Source organism: Hylobates moloch, unplaced genomic scaffold (assembly GCF_009828535.3).
Source record: "Hylobates moloch isolate HMO894 unplaced genomic scaffold, HMol_V3 SCAFFOLD_15, whole genome shotgun sequence".
NCBI lineage: Eukaryota > Metazoa > Chordata > Mammalia > Primates > Hylobatidae > Hylobates > Hylobates moloch.
The window spans coordinates 95444181-95461863 of record NW_026652290.1 but is presented as its reverse complement, the minus strand read 5'-3'; the positions used below and the strand labels follow the sequence as shown (position 1 = coordinate 95461863).

Sequence of the window (17683 nt, the reverse complement as noted above, 5' to 3'; positions counted from 1 at the left end):
GTCCTTATAAGGGGAGGTCTGGCCGAGTGTGGTGGCTGATGCCTGTAATCCCAGCACTTTGGGAGGCCAAGGTGGGCAGATCACTTGAGGCCAGGAGTTCGAGACCAGCCTGACCACTATGATGAAACCCCGTCTCTACTAAAAATACAAAAATTAGCCAGGCGTGGTGGCGTGCACCTGTAATCCCAGCTACCTGGGAGGCTGAGGCACGAGAATTGCTTGAATCCGGGAGGTGGAGTTTGCAGTGAGCCGAGATTTTGCCACTGCACTCCAGCCCCGGCGATAAGAGCAAGACTCCTTCTCGAAAAAAATTAAAAAATAAAAATGGAAAAAAACTATGATGTCATGAGCAATAGAATGTCCTTAGCCTGTGCATGGCAACATCACGAGCGGCACGGTGACCTGGTGTCCCCGCCCCATGGAGATGCCATTGACACTATCAGATCTCAGGTCCCACAGGCAACATCACCGTTCTCCTTATGATGCCATCAAGGTGTTAGGATGGGAGGGCCCGCACCTGGACTCTGTCCTTACAGCAGGAGAATGCTCCCAGGCACCGTCTCCAGAGTCCTGCCTCAGTTTCCCTCCTCCCCCCTTACAGAGTTCGGTGTCAAGCTGGGCAGTCAGATCTTCATCAAGCACATTACAGAGTCAGGCCTGGCTGCCCGGCACCGCGGGCTGCAGGAAGGAGATCTCATTCTACAGGTGAGGCTGGGCTTCTTGTCCTGAGAGCAGGGAGACCGAGGCAGGGTCGGGGCAGGCAGTCCCACGGAGTCATACAGCAAGGACAGCAGAGCTGGGCCCCAAACCATTTACCTTCAGTGTTGTTGCTTGTATCTCAAAGGTTGCAGATGGCCAGGCATAAAACCCCCTTTTTTCCCAGCTACTGCTAATCCACGGCCAAATGTCGGTTTCTAGTATCCCCATGGGGTTGTCTGTTTCTAATACCCTCTAGCTTTGATGTGCATCAGAGAATCGTGGGCAGCTGACTCCTGGACCTACCCTAGGTGACTGGATGCTAATGACCCAGTCACCATGTTTAGGGGAGCTGCCCTGCCCTAAAGGATGGTTTCTTTCTGGATTCTTCCCCTGAAAGTCTGTTTCTAGTGACTCCTAGTGTTTGATCTCCAAATTGCTTTCAGCTGATTATTTCCAGTGTCTTCAAAAAGTTATCTGTTTCTTTTTTTTTTTTTTTTTTTTTGAGACAGTCTTGCTCTGTCGCCCAGGCTGGAGGGCAGTGGCGCAATCTCGGCTCACTGCAACCACCGCCTCCGAGGTTCAAGTGATTCTCCTGCCTTAGCCTCCTGAGTAGCTGGGATTACAGGTGCCCACCACCACACCCAGCTAATGTTTGTATTTTTAGTAAAGACGAGTTTCTCCATGTTGGCCAGGCTGGTCTCGAACTCCTGACCTCAGGTGATCCACCCGTCTCAGCCTCCCAAAGTGCTGGGATTACAGGCGTGAGCCACCGCACCCGGCCAACATTAAGTTCTTTCTAGGAATTGTGTGTTTCTAATCTACCTCCAAATGACTGTCTCCTCTCCTCTCCTCTCCCCTCCCCTCCCCTCCCCTCCTCTCTTCTCTCTTTTGATATGGAGTGTCGCTCTGTCACCCAGGCTGGAGTGCAGTGGTGGGATCTTGGCTCACTGCAATCTCCACCTCCCAGGTTCAAGTGATTCTCCTGTCTCAGTTTCTTGAGTAGCTGGGACCACAGGCACCCACCACCACGCCCTGCTAATTTTTGTATTTTTAGTAGAGACAGGGTTTCACCATGTTGGCCAGGCTGGTCTTGAACTCCTGACCTCAAGTGATCCATCCGCCTCTGCCTCCCAAAGTGCTGGCATTACAGGAGTGAGCCGCTGCGCCCGGCTCTAGGTGTCTGTTTCTAGTTATCTCCCAGAAGATTGTGTGTTTCTAGTATTTTTTAAGTATCTGATACTCCTTCTCCTCCAATTAGAGTTGTTTATAATGTCACCCTCACATCTGTTCCTAGTATCCCCTAAGAAATTTCCACTTTTGGTAAGAAAGGAGAGTCAACCTGTTTCTCATTTTCCCGTGTCTCCCACCCCTCTTAGAACATTTTCTGTTTCTAGAATTCGGTGTTCAGTTCTTGGTGTGGTCTCCACTCACAGCAGGAATCCAATTCTAACACTTTCCTTAGGGAGTGTCTGTTTTTAGCAACCCCTGGGGGAATTGTCTGTTTCTAGTTCCCCCCACACCAAGCTGTTTCTACTGTCTCCCATCTCTCATTAACTCACTTCCGCTCTTTCATTCCTGGTCCCTTTCAGATCAACGGGGTGTCCAGCCAGAACCTGTCACTGAACGACACCCGGCGACTGATTGAGAAGTCGGAAGGGAAGCTAAGCCTGCTGGTGCTGAGAGATCGCCGGCAGTTCCTGGTGAACATTCCGCCTGCTGTCAGTGACAGCGACAGCTCGCCATTGGAGGGTGAGGACCCAGAGGGTAGGACCCGGGAGGGGTTGAATGGACGGCAGGGAAGGTGGGAAGCCCCAGGCAGGGCCAAGGAGGAATCAATGAGCCTGGTCCCTAGAGGCTCAGAGAATGACAAGAACTAGCCGAAGACCACACAGCAAGTCAGGAATACGGGGGGGGCGATCTCGGCTCACTGGGTTCAAGCGATTCTCCGCCTCTTGGGTTCAAACGATTCTCGTGCCTCGGCCTCCTGAGTAGCTGGGATTATAGGCGTGAGCTGCCGTGCCCAGCTCCAGAGCTGCATCTTCTAACTGAGCTTCTGACTTTGGTCTAGGGCCCTTTGTTTAGAGGGGTCTTGATATGTCCCTCTGTAAAACGGGTCCAGCCCGGAAGGCGTGACCATGGCTGATGAGATGCCCTCTCCCCCTGCAGACATCTCGGACCTCGCCTCGGAGCTGTCGCAGGCTCCACCATCCCACATCCCACCACCACCCCGGCACGCTCAGCAGAGTCCCGAGGCCAGCCAGACCGACTCTCCCGTGTAAGTATTGCCCATCGGCCAGAACAGTCGGTGGAACGGAGAGGGGAACGCGGGCGTAGCTTTCCAACTGGGGGTAACCTTGAGGACGCAGTCCCGTATTTCTAGCATATGCCTCAAAATATCTCCAGCCTCCACCCATAACCCAGTTCCAAAGCCGTGTCCGCATCTGTAGGTGTTGGTTACAGCAGCACCCCACTTCTTAGTATCAAACTCTGCCTTAGGCCGGGCGCGGTGGCTCACGCCTATAATCTCAGCACTTTGGGAGGCCGAGGAGAGTGGATCATCTGAGGTCAGGAGTTCGAGACCAGCCTGGCCAACATGGTGAAACCCTGTCTCTACTAAAATACCAAAATTAGCCTAGCGTGGTGCCAGGCACCTGTAATCCCAGCTACTTGGAAGGCTGAAGCAGGAGAATCACTTGAACCCAGGAAATGGAGGTTGCAGTGAGCTGAGATCGTGTCATTACACTCTAGCCTGGGCAACCAGAGAAAACTCTGTCTCAAAAAAAAAAAAAAATTTTTTTTTCCTCTATTTATTTATTTGTTTTGAGACCAAGTCATGTAAGACTGGCTAATTTTCATATTTTTGGTAGAGATGGGGTCTGTATTGCCCAGCTATGTTGCCCAGGCTGGTCTTGAACTCCTGGGCTCAAGCATTTGGCCTGCCTCAGCCTCCCAAAGTGCTGGTATTACAGGCGTGAGCCACCACGCCCAGCCCAGATAAATTACAATTCTTTTTATTTTGTTTATTTATTTATTTTTTTGGAGACAAGGTCTTGCTCTGTCGCCCAGGCTGGAGTGCAATGGCATGATCTTGGCTCACTGCAACCTCTGCCTCCCGGGTTCAAGCAATTCTCCTGCCTTAGCCTCCTGAGTAGCTGGGATTACAGGCGTCCACCATCATGCCCCGCTAATTTTTGTATTTTTGTAGAGACGGGGTTTAACCTTGTTGGCCAGGCTGGTCTTGAAATCCTGACCTCAGGTGATCCGCCCACCTCGGCCTCCCAAAGTGCTAGGATTACAGGCATGAACCACCGCGCCCGGCCTAAAATTATTTTTAAAATGGCCCCTTGACATCCACCCCTGCCTCACTCCCAATCTGTTCCCCACCAGGGAGAGCCCCCGGCTTCGGCGGGAAGGTTCAGTAGATTCCAGAACCATCTCGGAACCAGGTGAGCAACGGGCAGGTGGGTGGTGCCTCTGAGCACCCCCGTCCCTGATATTTCTGATCCCCGACAGCAAGGCTGTGCCAGGCAGAGCCGGGGGAGGTTGGCCTGAGCCTAAGTGGTGAGACATGGTTTCCTGAGAAGGACTCGAGGTGGGTGACAGTCCTTCCAGGATGAGGACATAAAGCAAAGGATTGGAGGCTGGACCGAGCCAGTGTGCTTGGGAAAGAGACTGGCTTTTCCCTTTCAGAGTTGCCCAGGGAAAGCAGCTATGACATCTACAGAGTGCCCAGCAGTCAGAGCATGGAGGATCGTGGGTGTGTATCCCAGAAGGAAACCCACCGCTCAAAACTCCTACATCCCAGGCTGCCTCCCTCATCAGCGCAGTCCTGCCTGCCTGTATCCATTGTGTTGAGTGGGGATTTTGGGGAAACTGAGGCCTGCAGGGGATGGGGGCTTTCCCAAGGACAATGCCGAGCCCTCCGTCTGTCCGCCCACTCTGGTCTGACCCCACCTCTGCCTCCCCTTGCAGGTACAGCCCCGACACGCGGGTGGTCCGCTTCCTCAAGGGCAAGAGCATCGGGCTGCGGCTGGCAGGGGGCAATGACGTGGGCATCTTCGTGTCCGGGGTGCAGGCGGGCAGCCCGGCCGACGGGCAGGGCATCCAGGAGGGAGATCAGATCCTGCAGGTGCTCCAGGGACGGCTGGCCAGCCCCACTGATCACGGGCTTGTAGTGTGCAAGGTCCTGCCCTTGTCTGTTATAATCCTCCCCTCGGGTCCACCCTGGGGACTATCGAGACCCCAGATGGCTATTTGAACATTTCGGTGTCCCCTTGGCGGTGTCATGATTTTGCTGATGTCGCGACCTTATCTTCCATTCCAGGTCATGACCTCATCGTCCAGTTACAACCTCCTTTTCTGTGCCTTGACCTTATCTGGGTTCTTCTTTTTGTTGTTGTTGTTTTTGGGACGGAGTTTTGCTCTTGTTGCCCAGGCTGGAGTGCAATGGTGCGATCTTGGCTCACCGCAACCTCTGCCTCCCAGGTTCAAGCAATTATTCTGCCTCACCTCCTGAGGAGCTGGGATTACAGGTGTCCACCACCACGCCTGGCTAACTTTTATATTTTTAGTAGAGATGAGGGTTTCGCCATGTTGGCCAGGCTGGTCTCAAACTCTTGACCTCAGGTGATCCACCCGCCTCGGCTTCCCAAGTAGCTGAGATTACAGGCATGAGCCACTGTGCCTAGCTAACTTTTTTTTTTTTTTTGAGATAGAGTCTCGCTCTGTCACCCAGGCTGGAGTGCAGGGATGTGATCTTGGCTCACTGCAACCTCCGCCTCCCAGGTTCAAGGGATCATCCTGACTCAGCCTCCTAAGTAGCTGGGATCACAGGTGGCCACCACCATGCCCAGCTAATTTTTGTATTTTTAGTAGAGACAGGGTGTCACCATGTTGGCCAGGCTGGTCTTGAACTCCTGGCCTCAAGTGATCCACCCGCCTCAGCCTCCCAAAGTGCTGAGATTACAGGCGTGAGCCATGGTGCCCATCCTGGGTTACAATCTTGTTGTTCATGTCATATGACGTTGTTCATGTGACAGCCTTGTTATCAATGTCACAATCTCCTTGTTATCAATTTCAGGACTTTGGGTCATAGCCTCATTGCCTATGTCATGACCTTGTCTGGATTGCAATCCTCTTGTTCCTGACATGGCTGTGTTGACCGTGTCATGACCATCTTGTATGTCCTAATCGTGTGGTCAGGTCACAGATCATTCTCTCATGATCTCCATGTCCATTTATAGTCATTTTCTGTGCCTCCACCCCCTGTGTCTGTGTTGTGACCTTGCCTGTGTCCTGCCTTCATGACAGTGTCATAACTACCTCCAGGATCCACAGCCTCTCATCATCCCCCCATCTCTGTCCTTGCCTCATCTCATCCCCAGGCTGTCTCCTCTGTCCCTTGCACAACTTCACTCACTAAGTCTCACCCTCACTTTGCTCTCCTGACCTTGTTTGTGTCTTGACCTTGCAGTGTGAGTTGTGATTCATGATGGAGTCACAGCTCCCCACTTTCCATGTCATAAGCCCACTGACTGGGTGACAACATGATGCCAAATTGCCTGAGGGTCATGGGATTTTTTATTGTATTTCTACTCATTTTGCTTGTGGGATTCTAACCTTGACATCCATGTCATGACCCCGAGAGTAGGTGTCTGGGCCCACAAGCTGTGCACGTATATTGCTGTCCATGTCATGACCCGGAGAGCAGATGGCTGTGTCCATTGGCTGTGTCCATATATTGTTGTCCCAGTCATGACCCTGACGGTAGGCATCTGTGACCCACTGTGTGTCTATATATCGTTGTCCCTGTCACGACCCTGTGACTACTGTGACTATGTCTGAATTCTTTTGAGCATTTCACAGTTTCCACCGAGCTCCATGCCATGACCTCTGTTCCCATGTTTTGATATTGACAACCCACCATGACTTTGTTATCTGAGGGCCAGCACAGTGCTTGTGCCCCTGTTTCTGTGTCAAAACCCTTGTACCCTTATGATGCCACCAGCTGTCTGTGTCACACGTCACACAGCCATAGGGTGATACCCCAGTCAGAAAGCCCTTGGGGAACTGCCGGGGCCCTTGGCAGCAGCTCTGGAAGCAGTTGGGGCTGAGTTTTGCCCAGAGGAAGGTCCAGGATCTCATGCACGGCCAGGAGGTACCAGAGCTTTGTCTACAGCCGCACTTGCTTTCTGGCAGGTGAATGACACGCCATTCCAGAACCTGACACGGGAGGAGGCGGTGCAGTTTCTGCTGGGGCTGCCACCGGGTGAGGAGATGGAGCTGGTGACACAGCGGAAGCAGGACAGTGAGTGCGTGTGGATGTGGGTGTGCCTGTGTGTGTGTGGGGGGGGAGGACCTGGCTGTGTGGCCTGGTGGTGAGTGCAGGGATGTGGTTGAATCTGCATCTCTGCACCCTCCCTGGCCCCTACAGGGAGAGTGCCCCAAGTCTCCCCGGTGGGTTCCCTCCAGCCAGGCCCACTCTCAGGCAGGGAGGGCTCAGATCAGGCAGCAGCCCAGGCACCTCATGTGGCCTCCTGCTCTCCCCAGTTTTCTGGAAAATGGTGCAGTCCCGCGTGGGCGACTCCTTCTACATCCGCACGCACTTTGAGCTGGAGCCCAGCCCACCGTCCGGCCTGGGCTTCACCCGTGGCGACGTCTTCCACGTGGTGGACACGCTGTACCCGGGCCCTGAGCAGAGCCACGCGCGAGGAGGCCACTGGCTGGCGGTGCGCATGGGTCGTGACCTGCGGGAGCAAGAGCGGGGCATCATTCCCAACCAGAGCAGGTGGGGACTGCGCGCTCCTGCAGCGGGGCCCTTCTGCTTCAGCCTCAGTCTCCCCGTTAGAAATGGGCTCGATATCGGCTGGGCGCGGTGGCTCATGCCTGTAATCCCAGCACTTTGGGAGGCTGAGGTGGGCAGATCATGAGGTCAGGAGATCGAGACCATCCTGGGCAACATGGTGAAACCTCGTCTCTACTAAAAATACAAAAATTAGCTGGGCGTGGTGGCACACGCCTATAATCCCAGCTTCTTGGGAGGCTGAGGCAGGAGAATCGCTTGAACCTGGGAGGCACAGGTTACAGTGAGCCGAGATCACTCCACTGCACTCCAGCCTGGCAACAGAGTGAGACTCTGTCTCAATAAATAAATAAATAGGCGTGATATCACTGCTTAGCGGTGTTGGTGGTTCAATCTCAGGAGGTCCACAAAAGGCTCTGGGCGGGCCCCAGTTGGTGCTGGTATGAGCTTCCTATTGTTGCTGTAACAGATGCCCAGAAACTTAGTGGCTTTAAACAACACACACATCCTCTTACAGTTCTGGAGGGCGAAAGTACTAAAGTCAAGGTATGGGCAGGGCTGGGCCCTCTCGGAGGCTCCAGGAAAGAACCAATTTTCCACCTTTCCCAGAGTCTAGAGGGGCCGCATCCCTCAGCTCGGGAGGCCCCTTCCTCTCCCTTCATAGCCACAGCACAGCCTCTTCCAGTCTGTCTCTGACTCTCACCCTCCCGCCTCTTCTTGTGAGGACCTGTGAGGACATCGCGCCCCCCGGGTCACCCAGGATCATCATCCACCTCAATAGCATCAGTTTAATCCCATCTGCAGGCCAGGCACGGTGGCTCACGCCTGTAATCCCAGCACTTTGGGAGGCCAAGGTGGGCAGATCACGAGGTTAAGAGATGGAGACTATCCTGGCCAACATGGTGAAACCCCGTCTCTACTAAAAATACAAAAATTAGCCGGGCGTGGTGGCGGGCACCTGTAATCCCAGCTATTTGGGAGAGCGAGGCAGGAGAATCGCTTGAACCCAGGAGGCGGAGGTTGTAGTGAGTCCAGCCTGAGTGACAGAGCAAGACTGTCTCAAAAAACCCAAAATAATAATAATAACATAATAATCCCATCTGCAGCGTCCCTTTTGCCACACGAAGTGGCCTGCCCACAGGCTCCGACGGGTAGGACGAGGATGTCTTTGGGGCCGCCATGCTGCTGACCCCAGTGCTCAGTATGTCCCCTCTTCTCCCCAGGGCGGAGCAGCTGGCCAGCCTGGAAGCTGCCCAGAGGGCCGTGGGAGTCGGGCCCGGCTCCTCCGCGGGCTCCAATGCTCGGGCCGAGTTCTGGCGGCTGCGGGGTCTTCGTCGAGGAGCCAAGAAGACCACTCAGCGGAGCCGAGAGGACCTCTCAGCTCTGACCCGACAGGGCCACTACCCGCCCTATGAACGAGTGGTGTTGCGAGAAGGTGGGGCCCGGGGCGGGAGGGGCCCTGGGGAGGCCTCACCCACAGCTCCTGGTGCACCTGTTCACTAACATCCAGCCTCTAAAAGGCACAGTCTTGGCCGGGCGTGGTGGCTCACGCCTATAATCCCAACACTTTGGGAGGCTGAGGTAGGAGGATCGCTGAGGCCAGGAGTTCCAGATCAACCTGGGTGGTAAAGCAAGGCTACATCTCTACCTCAAATTTATTTATTTATTTATTTATTTTACACAGAGTCTCGCTCTGTCGCCCAGGCTAGAGTGCAGTGGCGCAATCTCGGCTCACTGCAAGCTCCGCCTCCCGGGTTCACGCCATTCTCCTGCCTCAGCCTCCTGAGTAGCTGGGACTACAGGCGCCCGCCATCACGCCCGGCTAATTTTTTGTATTTTTTTTTAGTAGAGACAGGGTTTCACCATGTTAGCCAGGTTGGTCTCGATCTCCTGACCTCGTGATCCGCCCGCCTCGGCCTCCCAAAGTGCTGGGATTACAAGCGTGAGCCACCGCGCCCAGCAATTTTACACAGAGTCTTGCTCTGTCTTAGGCTGGAGTGCAATAGCGTGATCTGAGCTCACTGCAACCCCCGCCTCCCTGATTCAAGAGATTCTCTTGCCTTAGCCTCCCTAGTGACTGGGATTACAGGCACCCATCACCCCGCCCCCAGCTAATTTTTATATTTTTAGTAGAGACGGGGTTTCACCATGTTGGCCAGGCTGGTCTTGAACTCCTGACCTCATGATCCACCCGCTTTGGCCTCCCAAAATGCTGAGATTACAGGCGTGAGCCACCGCGCCCAGCCTCTACATCGAATTTAAAAAGATAGCTGGGCATGGTGGTGCATACCTATAGTCCCAGCTACTTGGGAAGCTGAGGCAGGAAGATGGCTTGAGCTCAGGAGGTGGAGGTTGCAGTGAGCTATGATCGCACCACTGCACTCCAGCCTGGGCCACAGATTGACACTGTCTTTAAAAAAAAAAAAAAAAAAAAAGCATGTTCTTAACCACTCTCCTTCTATCAAAAATACTTTTGGGGCCGGGTGCAGTGCCTCATGCCTGTAATCTCAATAGTTTGGGAGGCTGAGGCGGGTGGATCACCTGAGGTCAGGAGCTCGAGACCAGCCTGGCTCACATGGTGAAATCCCATCTCTACTAAAAGTACAAAAAATTAGCCAGGCGTGGTGGCGGGCGCCTGTAATCCCAGCTACTCGGGAGGCTGAGGCAGGAGAATCACTTGAACCCGGGAGGCAGAGGTTGCAGTGAGTGGAGATCATGCCATTGCACTCCAGCCTGGGCAACAAGAGCAAAACTCCATCTCAAAAAGAAAACAAAAAAACAAAAAAACTTTTGGGTTATTTTAGGGGACAGAAGGAGACAGGAAGGGGGTTCATTCCTTATAAATCTATTTGTGTCTCCAACAGAAATATGGTGCAAGGCATGTAGATAGCCTTATAAAAGGAAAAAGAAATAGCAATAATAATAACTTTAATAATTTATCTTCTTTGACCAGGAGTGGTGGCTCATGCTTGTAATCCCAGCACTTTGGGAGGCCAAGGTTGGCGGATCACTTGAGCCCAGCAGTCTGAGACCAGCCTGGACAGCAAAGTGAGACTCTGTCTCTACAAAATAAAACATAAATTAGCCAGGTGTGGTGGTACGCCAGTAGTTCCAGCTACTCGGGAGGCTGAGGTGGGAGGATCCCTTGAGCCCAGGAGGTCGAGGCTGCAGAGAGCTATGATCATGCTGCTGCACTGTAGCCTGGGCAACAAAGCCAGACTCAAAGGGGAAAAAAACGCCTCATCCTGATTTCAGGAAGGGAAGAGATTAAGCTCTTATCAGAGAAGAGGGGATTAAAAACCCAGGTGCAGCGATTTTCCAAATAAAACCACAAAAGGGGTGGGAATAGCAAATTGCCCGCGGTGGATGGACCTTTTGAGAAAAGCCTTTGATACTGCCATCGTGCTGCTGCTCCAACATCCAGATGAAAACGTCTTAGAAATACAAGACCACACAGTTAATTTCTTTCTTTCTTTCTTTTTTTTTTTTTTTGAGATGGAGTATCGCTCTGTCACTCATGCTGGAGTGCAGTGGCGTGATCTCGGCTCACTGCAATCTCCACCCCCTGGGTTCAAGCGATTCTCGTGCCTCAGCCTCCCGAGTAGCTGGAATTACAGGCGCCTGCCACCATGCCCGGCTAATTTTTGTATTTTTAGTAGAGACGGGGGTTTCACCATGTTGGCCAGGATGGTCTCGATCTCTTGACCTCATGATTCACCCGCCTCGGCCTCCCAAAGTGCTGGGATTACAGGTGTGAGGCACCGCGCCCGGCCCACAACAGTTAATTTCTATCCCCAGCCAGTGAAAGCATAAAAATACGGCCAGGAAGCCTGGAAGAAGGGGAGAAAAAGAGGCCGGGCACGATCCTCCTGCCTCAGCCTCCCAAAGTGCTGGGATTACAGGCTTGAGCCACCGTGCCTGGCCTGACACTAGCAGTCTTTAGCCGCAAATGGGACCAATTCTTTCACTGTGTCTCTGCCCCTCAGCCAGTTTCAAGCGCCCGGTAGTGATCCTGGGACCCGTCGCCGACATTGCTATGCAGAAGTTGACTGCTGAGATGCCTGACCAGTTTGAAATTGCAGGTGAGAAGCCAGAACCCCTGGAAACCTCACTGGTGAATCGTTTCACAACTGTTTTTTTGTGGCGGGTCGGGGGAGAGTTAGAATAATGATGGCAAATATAAAGCAGATGAGCCGCCAGTGCCCCCTCCCATACCCAAGCCAGACATCCTCAATCCATCTTGGCACTGTGTGTCTGGATAGAACCTCCAAATCCTTCTTAACACAGTTCACCAGGTAGCCATTGCCAGTTGAGGCAAAGTGCTACCTGTTATTTGTTTAGGAGAAGTTTATTGATCTTCTGAGACAGCACTGAACAGGACAGGCAAGGTCCCTGGAGAAGACTCCAAATTAACAACTGTAGAAACAACTGGCCGGGCGCGGTGGCTCACACCTGTAATCCCAGCACTTTGGGAGGCCGAGGCGGGAGGATCACGGGGTCAGGAGATCGAGACCATCCTGGCTAACGTGGTGAAACCCCATCTCTACTAACATTACAAAAAATTAGCCGGGTGTGGTGGCGGGCGCCTGTAGTCCCAGCTACTTGGGAGGCTGAGGCAGGAGAATGACGTGAACCCGTGAGGCAGAGGTTGCAGTGAGCCGAGATCATGCCACTGCACTCCAGCCTGACGATGGAGTGAGACTCCATCTCAAAAAAAAAAAAAAAGAAAAGAAACAATTAAGATAGACTAGGAGGCCGGGCGCAGTGGTCAGGAGTTCAAGACCAGCCTGGCCAACATGGTGAAACCCTGTCTCTACTAAAAACACAAAAAATTAGCTGGACATGGTGGCGCACGCCTGTAATCCCAGCTACTCGGGAAGCTGAGGCATGAGAATTGCTTGATCCCAGGAGGCGGAGGGTGCAGTGAGCAGAGATCACGCCACTGTACTCCAGCCTGGGTGACAGAGGGAGACCCTGTCTCAAAACAAAAAACAAAAAATAGTTAAGATTGCAAATTTTGGCTGGGTGTGGTAGCTCACATCTAAAATCTCAGCACTTTTTGGGAGGCCAAGGAGTGAGGATGACTTGAGCCTAGGAGTTTGAGACCAGCCTGGGCAACATAGCAAAATCACGTTTCTATAAAAGAAAACAGAATTTTTTTAATCAAAAAAAGATGCAAATTTTATGTCTTTTTTTTTTTTTTTTTTTTTGAGTCGGAGTCTCGCTCTGTTGCCCAGGCTGGAGTACAGTGGCAGGATCTCGGCTCACTGCAACCTCTGCCTCCTAGGTTCAAGTGATTCTCTTGCCTTAGCCGCCCTAGTAGCTGGGATTACAGGCACGTGCCACCATGCCCGGCTAATTTTTGTATTTTTAGGGGAGACGGGTTTTGCCGTTTGGCCAGGCTGGTCTCAAACTTCTGACCTCAGGTGATCCACCCACCTCAGCCTCCCAAAGTGCTAGGATTACAGGCATGGGCCACCGTGCCCAGCCAATTTTACGTCTTTAACCACAAAAACAACAAGAGGGGATGAGGTCATGTCTCCCTCCTTGAACCCCTCCATGCCAGGCTGTGTCTCCTTCCTGAAACTTCACACAATCCAGGAGGGCTTCCTAGAGGAAGCAGTGCTCCTCTCAGGTCCTAGAAGACAAATAGGGGCAAGAGTGGAGCTTCCTGTGGGGTCGTAGCCTGAGCAGAGCCCTGGAGTTGGGACTGAGTCTGGGAGAGCCAGGAGCTGCAGCTCAGGCTCAGTAGCAGGCCTCTGACCCTGCAACCTTGAGCAAGTGGCCTTTCGTCTCTGAACCTCAGTTTCTCCACCTGCCACATAGGCCAGTACCAGCCACCCACTCCTCAGGAGGAGGTGAGGGCTGAGGTCAGGAGGGGATGTGAGTGCAGTGCCTGGCACCTGGCCAATAGGAGTTGCTGCTGCTGTTAGGATTTCTCTCCACGGCAGTGGGGAGCCATGGTGGCTTCTTGAGCAGGGGAGGGGCAGGTAGGCATGAATTTGAGGGGATGGGGGCTGCCCTCCTGAAGCTGCTGGTCCTCTCTCCCCTCCACAGAGACTGTGTCCAGGACCGACAGCCCCTCCAAGATCATCAAACTGGACACTGTGCGGGTGATTGCAGAAAAAGTAAGCCGGGTCCTGCTACGGGTCCCATTTCATGGATGGGGGAAACGGAGGCCTGGGCATCCAACTGGATGTTCTGCCCTGTTCTCAGCTCACACCCCACAAGTGCAGTCTCCCATGGAGCCCCTTTTGGAGGCTTTGTGAGGCAGGAGGCCCAAGACAGACAAGGGCCTCTCAGAGTCAAACAGCAGCCGGCCCTGGGCAGAGGCAGAGACACTCAAGTTCGGGCTTTGATGCCCAAGATGCTGTGACCTGGACTACTACCATCCCCATCCCCAACATGCTAGCCTGTGGATGTGAGAGGCTGGGGTCCACTCAGACCTCAGACTCTTCATCTTTCCATCTTTCTTTCTCTGTCTGCCAAGATGCTGTGGCCTGGGCTGTTACCACCGCCATCCCCAACATGCTAGCCTGTGGATGTGAGAGGCTGGGGTCCACTGTGACCTCAGACTCTTCATCTTTCCATCTTTCTCTCTGTTTACCCTGCTGCAATCCCCCTCACCCCAACCTCCGTGGGCCTGTCCCAGGACAAGCATGCGCTCCTGGATGTGACCCCCTCCGCCATTGAGCGCCTCAACTATGTGCAGTACTACCCCATCGTGGTCTTCTTCATCCCCGAGAGCCGGCCGGCCCTCAAGGCACTGCGCCAGTGGCTGGCGCCTGCCTCCCGCCGCAGCACCCGCCGCCTCTACGCACAAGCCCAGAAGCTGCGGAAGCACAGCAGCCACCTCTTCACAGGTAGGGGGGTGGGTGTCCCAGGGTAGGCGGGTGGGCCCCGGCCTGAGTCTCCTGCGCACACTAATGTCCTCTCCCTGCAGCCACCATCCCTCTGAATGGCACGAGTGACACCTGGTACCAGGAGCTCAAGGCCATCATTCGAGAGCAGCAGACGCGGCCCATCTGGACGGCGGAAGATCAGGTACTGCCGCAGTGCGGGTGGGTCGGGGGCGGGGGGCCCCACAGACCCTGTGCAGGCCCAGCTGGGGTTTGAGACCTCTGTCGGGAGTTAGGGCTTGGTCAGGGATCAGGATTGTGGCCGGAGTCAAGATGGGACATGAGACAAGGGTGTTGGACTGGAACTTGGGTGAGATGAGATTGGAGGAGCTGTTTTTTGTTGTTGTTTGATTTGAGATGGAGTCTTTTTTTTTTTTTTTTTTTTTGAGATAGAGTCTTGCTCGTTACCCAGGCTGGAGTGCAGTGGCGCAATCTCGGCTCACTGCAATCTCCACCTCCCGGGTTCACGCCATTCTCCTGCCTCAGCCTCCCGAGTAGCTGGGACTACAGGCGCCCGCCACCACACCCGGCTAATTTTTGTATTTGTATTTTTAGTAGAGACGGGGTTTCACCGTGTTAGCCAGGATGGTCTCGATCTCCTGACCTCGTGATCCGCCCGCCTCGGCCTCCCAAAGTGCTGGGATTACAGGCGTGAGCCACCGCGCCCGGCCTTGAGATGGAGTCTCATGTCACCCAGGCTGGAGTACAGTGGTGTGATCTAGGCTTGCTGCAACCTCCGCCTCCCGGGTTCAAGCGATTCTCCTGCCTCAGTCTCCCGAGTAGCTGGGACTACAGGCAAGCGCTACCAGGCCCAGCTAATTTTTGTATTTTTAGCAGAGACAAGGTTTCACCATGTTGGCCAGGCTGGGCTCGAACTCCTGACCTCAGGTGATCTGCCTGCCTCAGCCTCCCAAAGTGCTGGGATTACAGGCCTGAGCCACCATGCCCGGCCTGGAGGAGCTGTTTTGAGAATGGAGTCAGTGGGGCACCATAGCTCACGCCCGTAGTCCCAGCTACTCAGGAGGCTGAGGCAGGAGAATCACTTGAACCCAGGATGCAGAGGTTGCAGTGAGCAGAGATTGCGCCACAGCACTCCAGCCTGGCAACAGAGACTCCTTCTCATAAAAGAGAGAGAGAGAGAGAGAGAGACAGAGGGAGAGAATGGAGTCTTCTCTTGGGGCTGGAGTCAAGGTTTGGGGCTCAGCTTGGATTTGGGGGCTGAGCCTCTCAGGTGAAGGTTCAACGGATACAACCCATCCTGGAATCAACAGTGAAGCCTCCGCTGAGGCTCCAGGCTCCTCGCCTTGATTTGGGACTGGAGTTTGAAGGTGGGGGATGTCGTGGGTGGCGGCTGGGGTCCTGGCCGGGGCCAGCCGCAGCAGCCACACCCACCCCACAGCTGGATGGCTCCTTGGAGGACAACCTAGACCTCCCGCACCGCGGCCTGGCCGACAGCTCTGCTGACCTCAGCTGCGACAGCCGTGTTAACAGCGACTACGAGACGGACGGCGAAGGCGGCGCGTACACGGATGGCGAGGGCTACACAGATGGCGAGGGGGGACCCTACACGGATGTGGATGATGAGCCCCCGGCTCCAGCCCTGGCCCGGTCCTCAGAGCCCGTGCAGGCAGATGAGCCCCAGAGCCCAAGGGATCGTGGGAGAATCTCGGCTCATCAGGGAGCCCAGGTGCGTTGGACATGGGGGGCAGTCCTGGGAAGGGTCTCCGGAGGGGATGCCAGCACAGAGCAGACGCACACTGGGAGGCTGTTTTCTACCAAGACGTCAACGAACACGGCTTCCCTGCTCAGACTGGTTTCTGGGACTCAGACCTGGGGTAGCTAAGACCCACGTGGCACTGAGCAACTTGAAGCATTTTTTTTTTTTTTTTTTTTTTTTTGAGACGCAGTCTCAGCCTCCAGAGTAGCTGGGACCACAGGTGTGCACCACCACCCATGCCCAGCTAATTTTTTTTCATTTTTTGCAGAGATGTGGTCTTGCTATGTTGCCCAGGCTGGTCTGTAACTCCTGGGCTCAAGTGATCCTCTTGCCTTGGCATTTCAAAGTGCTGGGAGTACAGGCGTGAACCACAGCACCCAGCTGCAGTTGGGTGTTTAACAGTAACAAATGTGTACGTAGCTCTTAGTGTATATGCCTCGGCATCTTCTTCTACGCCCTCTCTGGGTCAATGTAAAAATCTACGAATCGATGACATCTCTGATTAGAATGATTTTCCTGGGGTTGTGCAGTACCCAACCTGCTCAACTGTCCATGGCAGACTGCATATAGAGCAGTCACTATACTTGGCAGACTGCATATAGAGCAGTCACTATACTAAGTCCTTTACGTACATGAACTCATGGCAGTGGCCCTATGAGGACTTGCACAGATGAGAAACCCAATTCCCCTTTTGCTGACAGGCTAGGAGGTCTTAGCTAAGGCCTTCCCCTATCCCAGCCTCAGTTTTCTCATTTAGATTTGGAGATAACCTGCAGACTTGTCACAGGGTTAGCAAGTGGGCAGCATGGCCCCGGCCAAGGTGGCGGATGGGATGGAGGTGGTTATTGATCTCGACTTACCATGCTCTGGGGGGAATTTTGAAGCTCTTCTCTCCCTCTCCTCCAAGGTGCACAGCCGCCACCCCCAAGGTCAGTGGCGACAGGACAGCATGCGGTAAGAACCCCATATTCCAGATTGGGGGCCCTCAACCCTTCCCTTGGGACTCAGACTCTGGGGTTAATAAAGAGATCTAGATTCAAGCTATGCCTTCATGGTGCCCCTAGCCTAGTGGGGAAGACAGAGCCTGCCAGAGCCTCTCTAAGCCCCATATAATCAGGGCCAAGGGAGTAGGAATACACTTCCTGGGAAGCCTAGGAAGGCTTCTTGAAGGGCAAGACATTGCAGCTGGGGCTTTGAGGGATGCATAGGAGTTTGTTAACAAGGCCCTACCCATGAATGCCCAGATGTGCTTATCTCTGCCCACACCCACTGTGCCTAGCACAGCCAGCCTCAATTTATGGTGAGAAAGCTCACACCCTCTCCACCTACAGCATCTATTCTATTTCCTGATCCCCAGAACCTATGAACGGGAAGCCCTGAAGAAAAAGTTTACACGAGTCCGCAATGCGGAGTCCTCCGATGAAGACGGCTACGACTGGGGTCCAGCCACTGACCTGTGACCTCTCCCAGGCTGCCAGCTGGTCCGTCCTCCTTCTCCCTCCTTGGGGCTGGGACTCAGTTTCCCGTACAGAACCCACAACCTCGCCTCCCTCCGCCTGGTCTTTA

The 17683-nt window shown here is 53.9% G+C and overlaps 1 protein-coding gene across 3 annotated transcripts in view; it reads left to right on the top strand.

The window, feature by feature from the left end:
• TJP3 (tight junction protein 3) overlaps window positions 1-17653 on the top strand; it is a 37044-nt gene extending 19391 nt beyond the window's left edge. The window contains exons 5-20 of one of the 3 annotated variants that reach the window (XM_058428238.1): window positions 602-705; window positions 2289-2448; window positions 2866-2974; window positions 4087-4145; window positions 4390-4456; window positions 4672-4828; window positions 6898-7006; window positions 7249-7486; window positions 8725-8936; window positions 11488-11583; window positions 13559-13629; window positions 14154-14364; window positions 14445-14545; window positions 15800-16087; window positions 17025-17071; window positions 17475-17653. In XM_058428238.1, coding sequence (XP_058284221.1) covers window positions 602-705; window positions 2289-2448; window positions 2866-2974; window positions 4087-4145; window positions 4390-4456; window positions 4672-4828; window positions 6898-7006; window positions 7249-7486; window positions 8725-8936; window positions 11488-11583; window positions 13559-13629; window positions 14154-14364; window positions 14445-14545; window positions 15800-16087; window positions 17025-17071; window positions 17475-17577 — 2132 coding nt within the window. In that variant the 3' untranslated portion in view covers window positions 17578-17653. Of the gene's footprint in view, window positions 1-601; window positions 706-2288; window positions 2449-2865; window positions 2975-4086; window positions 4146-4389; window positions 4457-4671; window positions 4829-6897; window positions 7007-7248; window positions 7487-8724; window positions 8937-11487; window positions 11584-13558; window positions 13630-14153; window positions 14365-14444; window positions 14546-15799; window positions 16473-17024; window positions 17072-17474 lie in introns of those variants that run through there. The other 2 variants (XM_058428239.1, XM_058428240.1) reach the window with 2 other exon arrangements.
• Window positions 17654-17683: the final 30 nt, after the last annotated feature.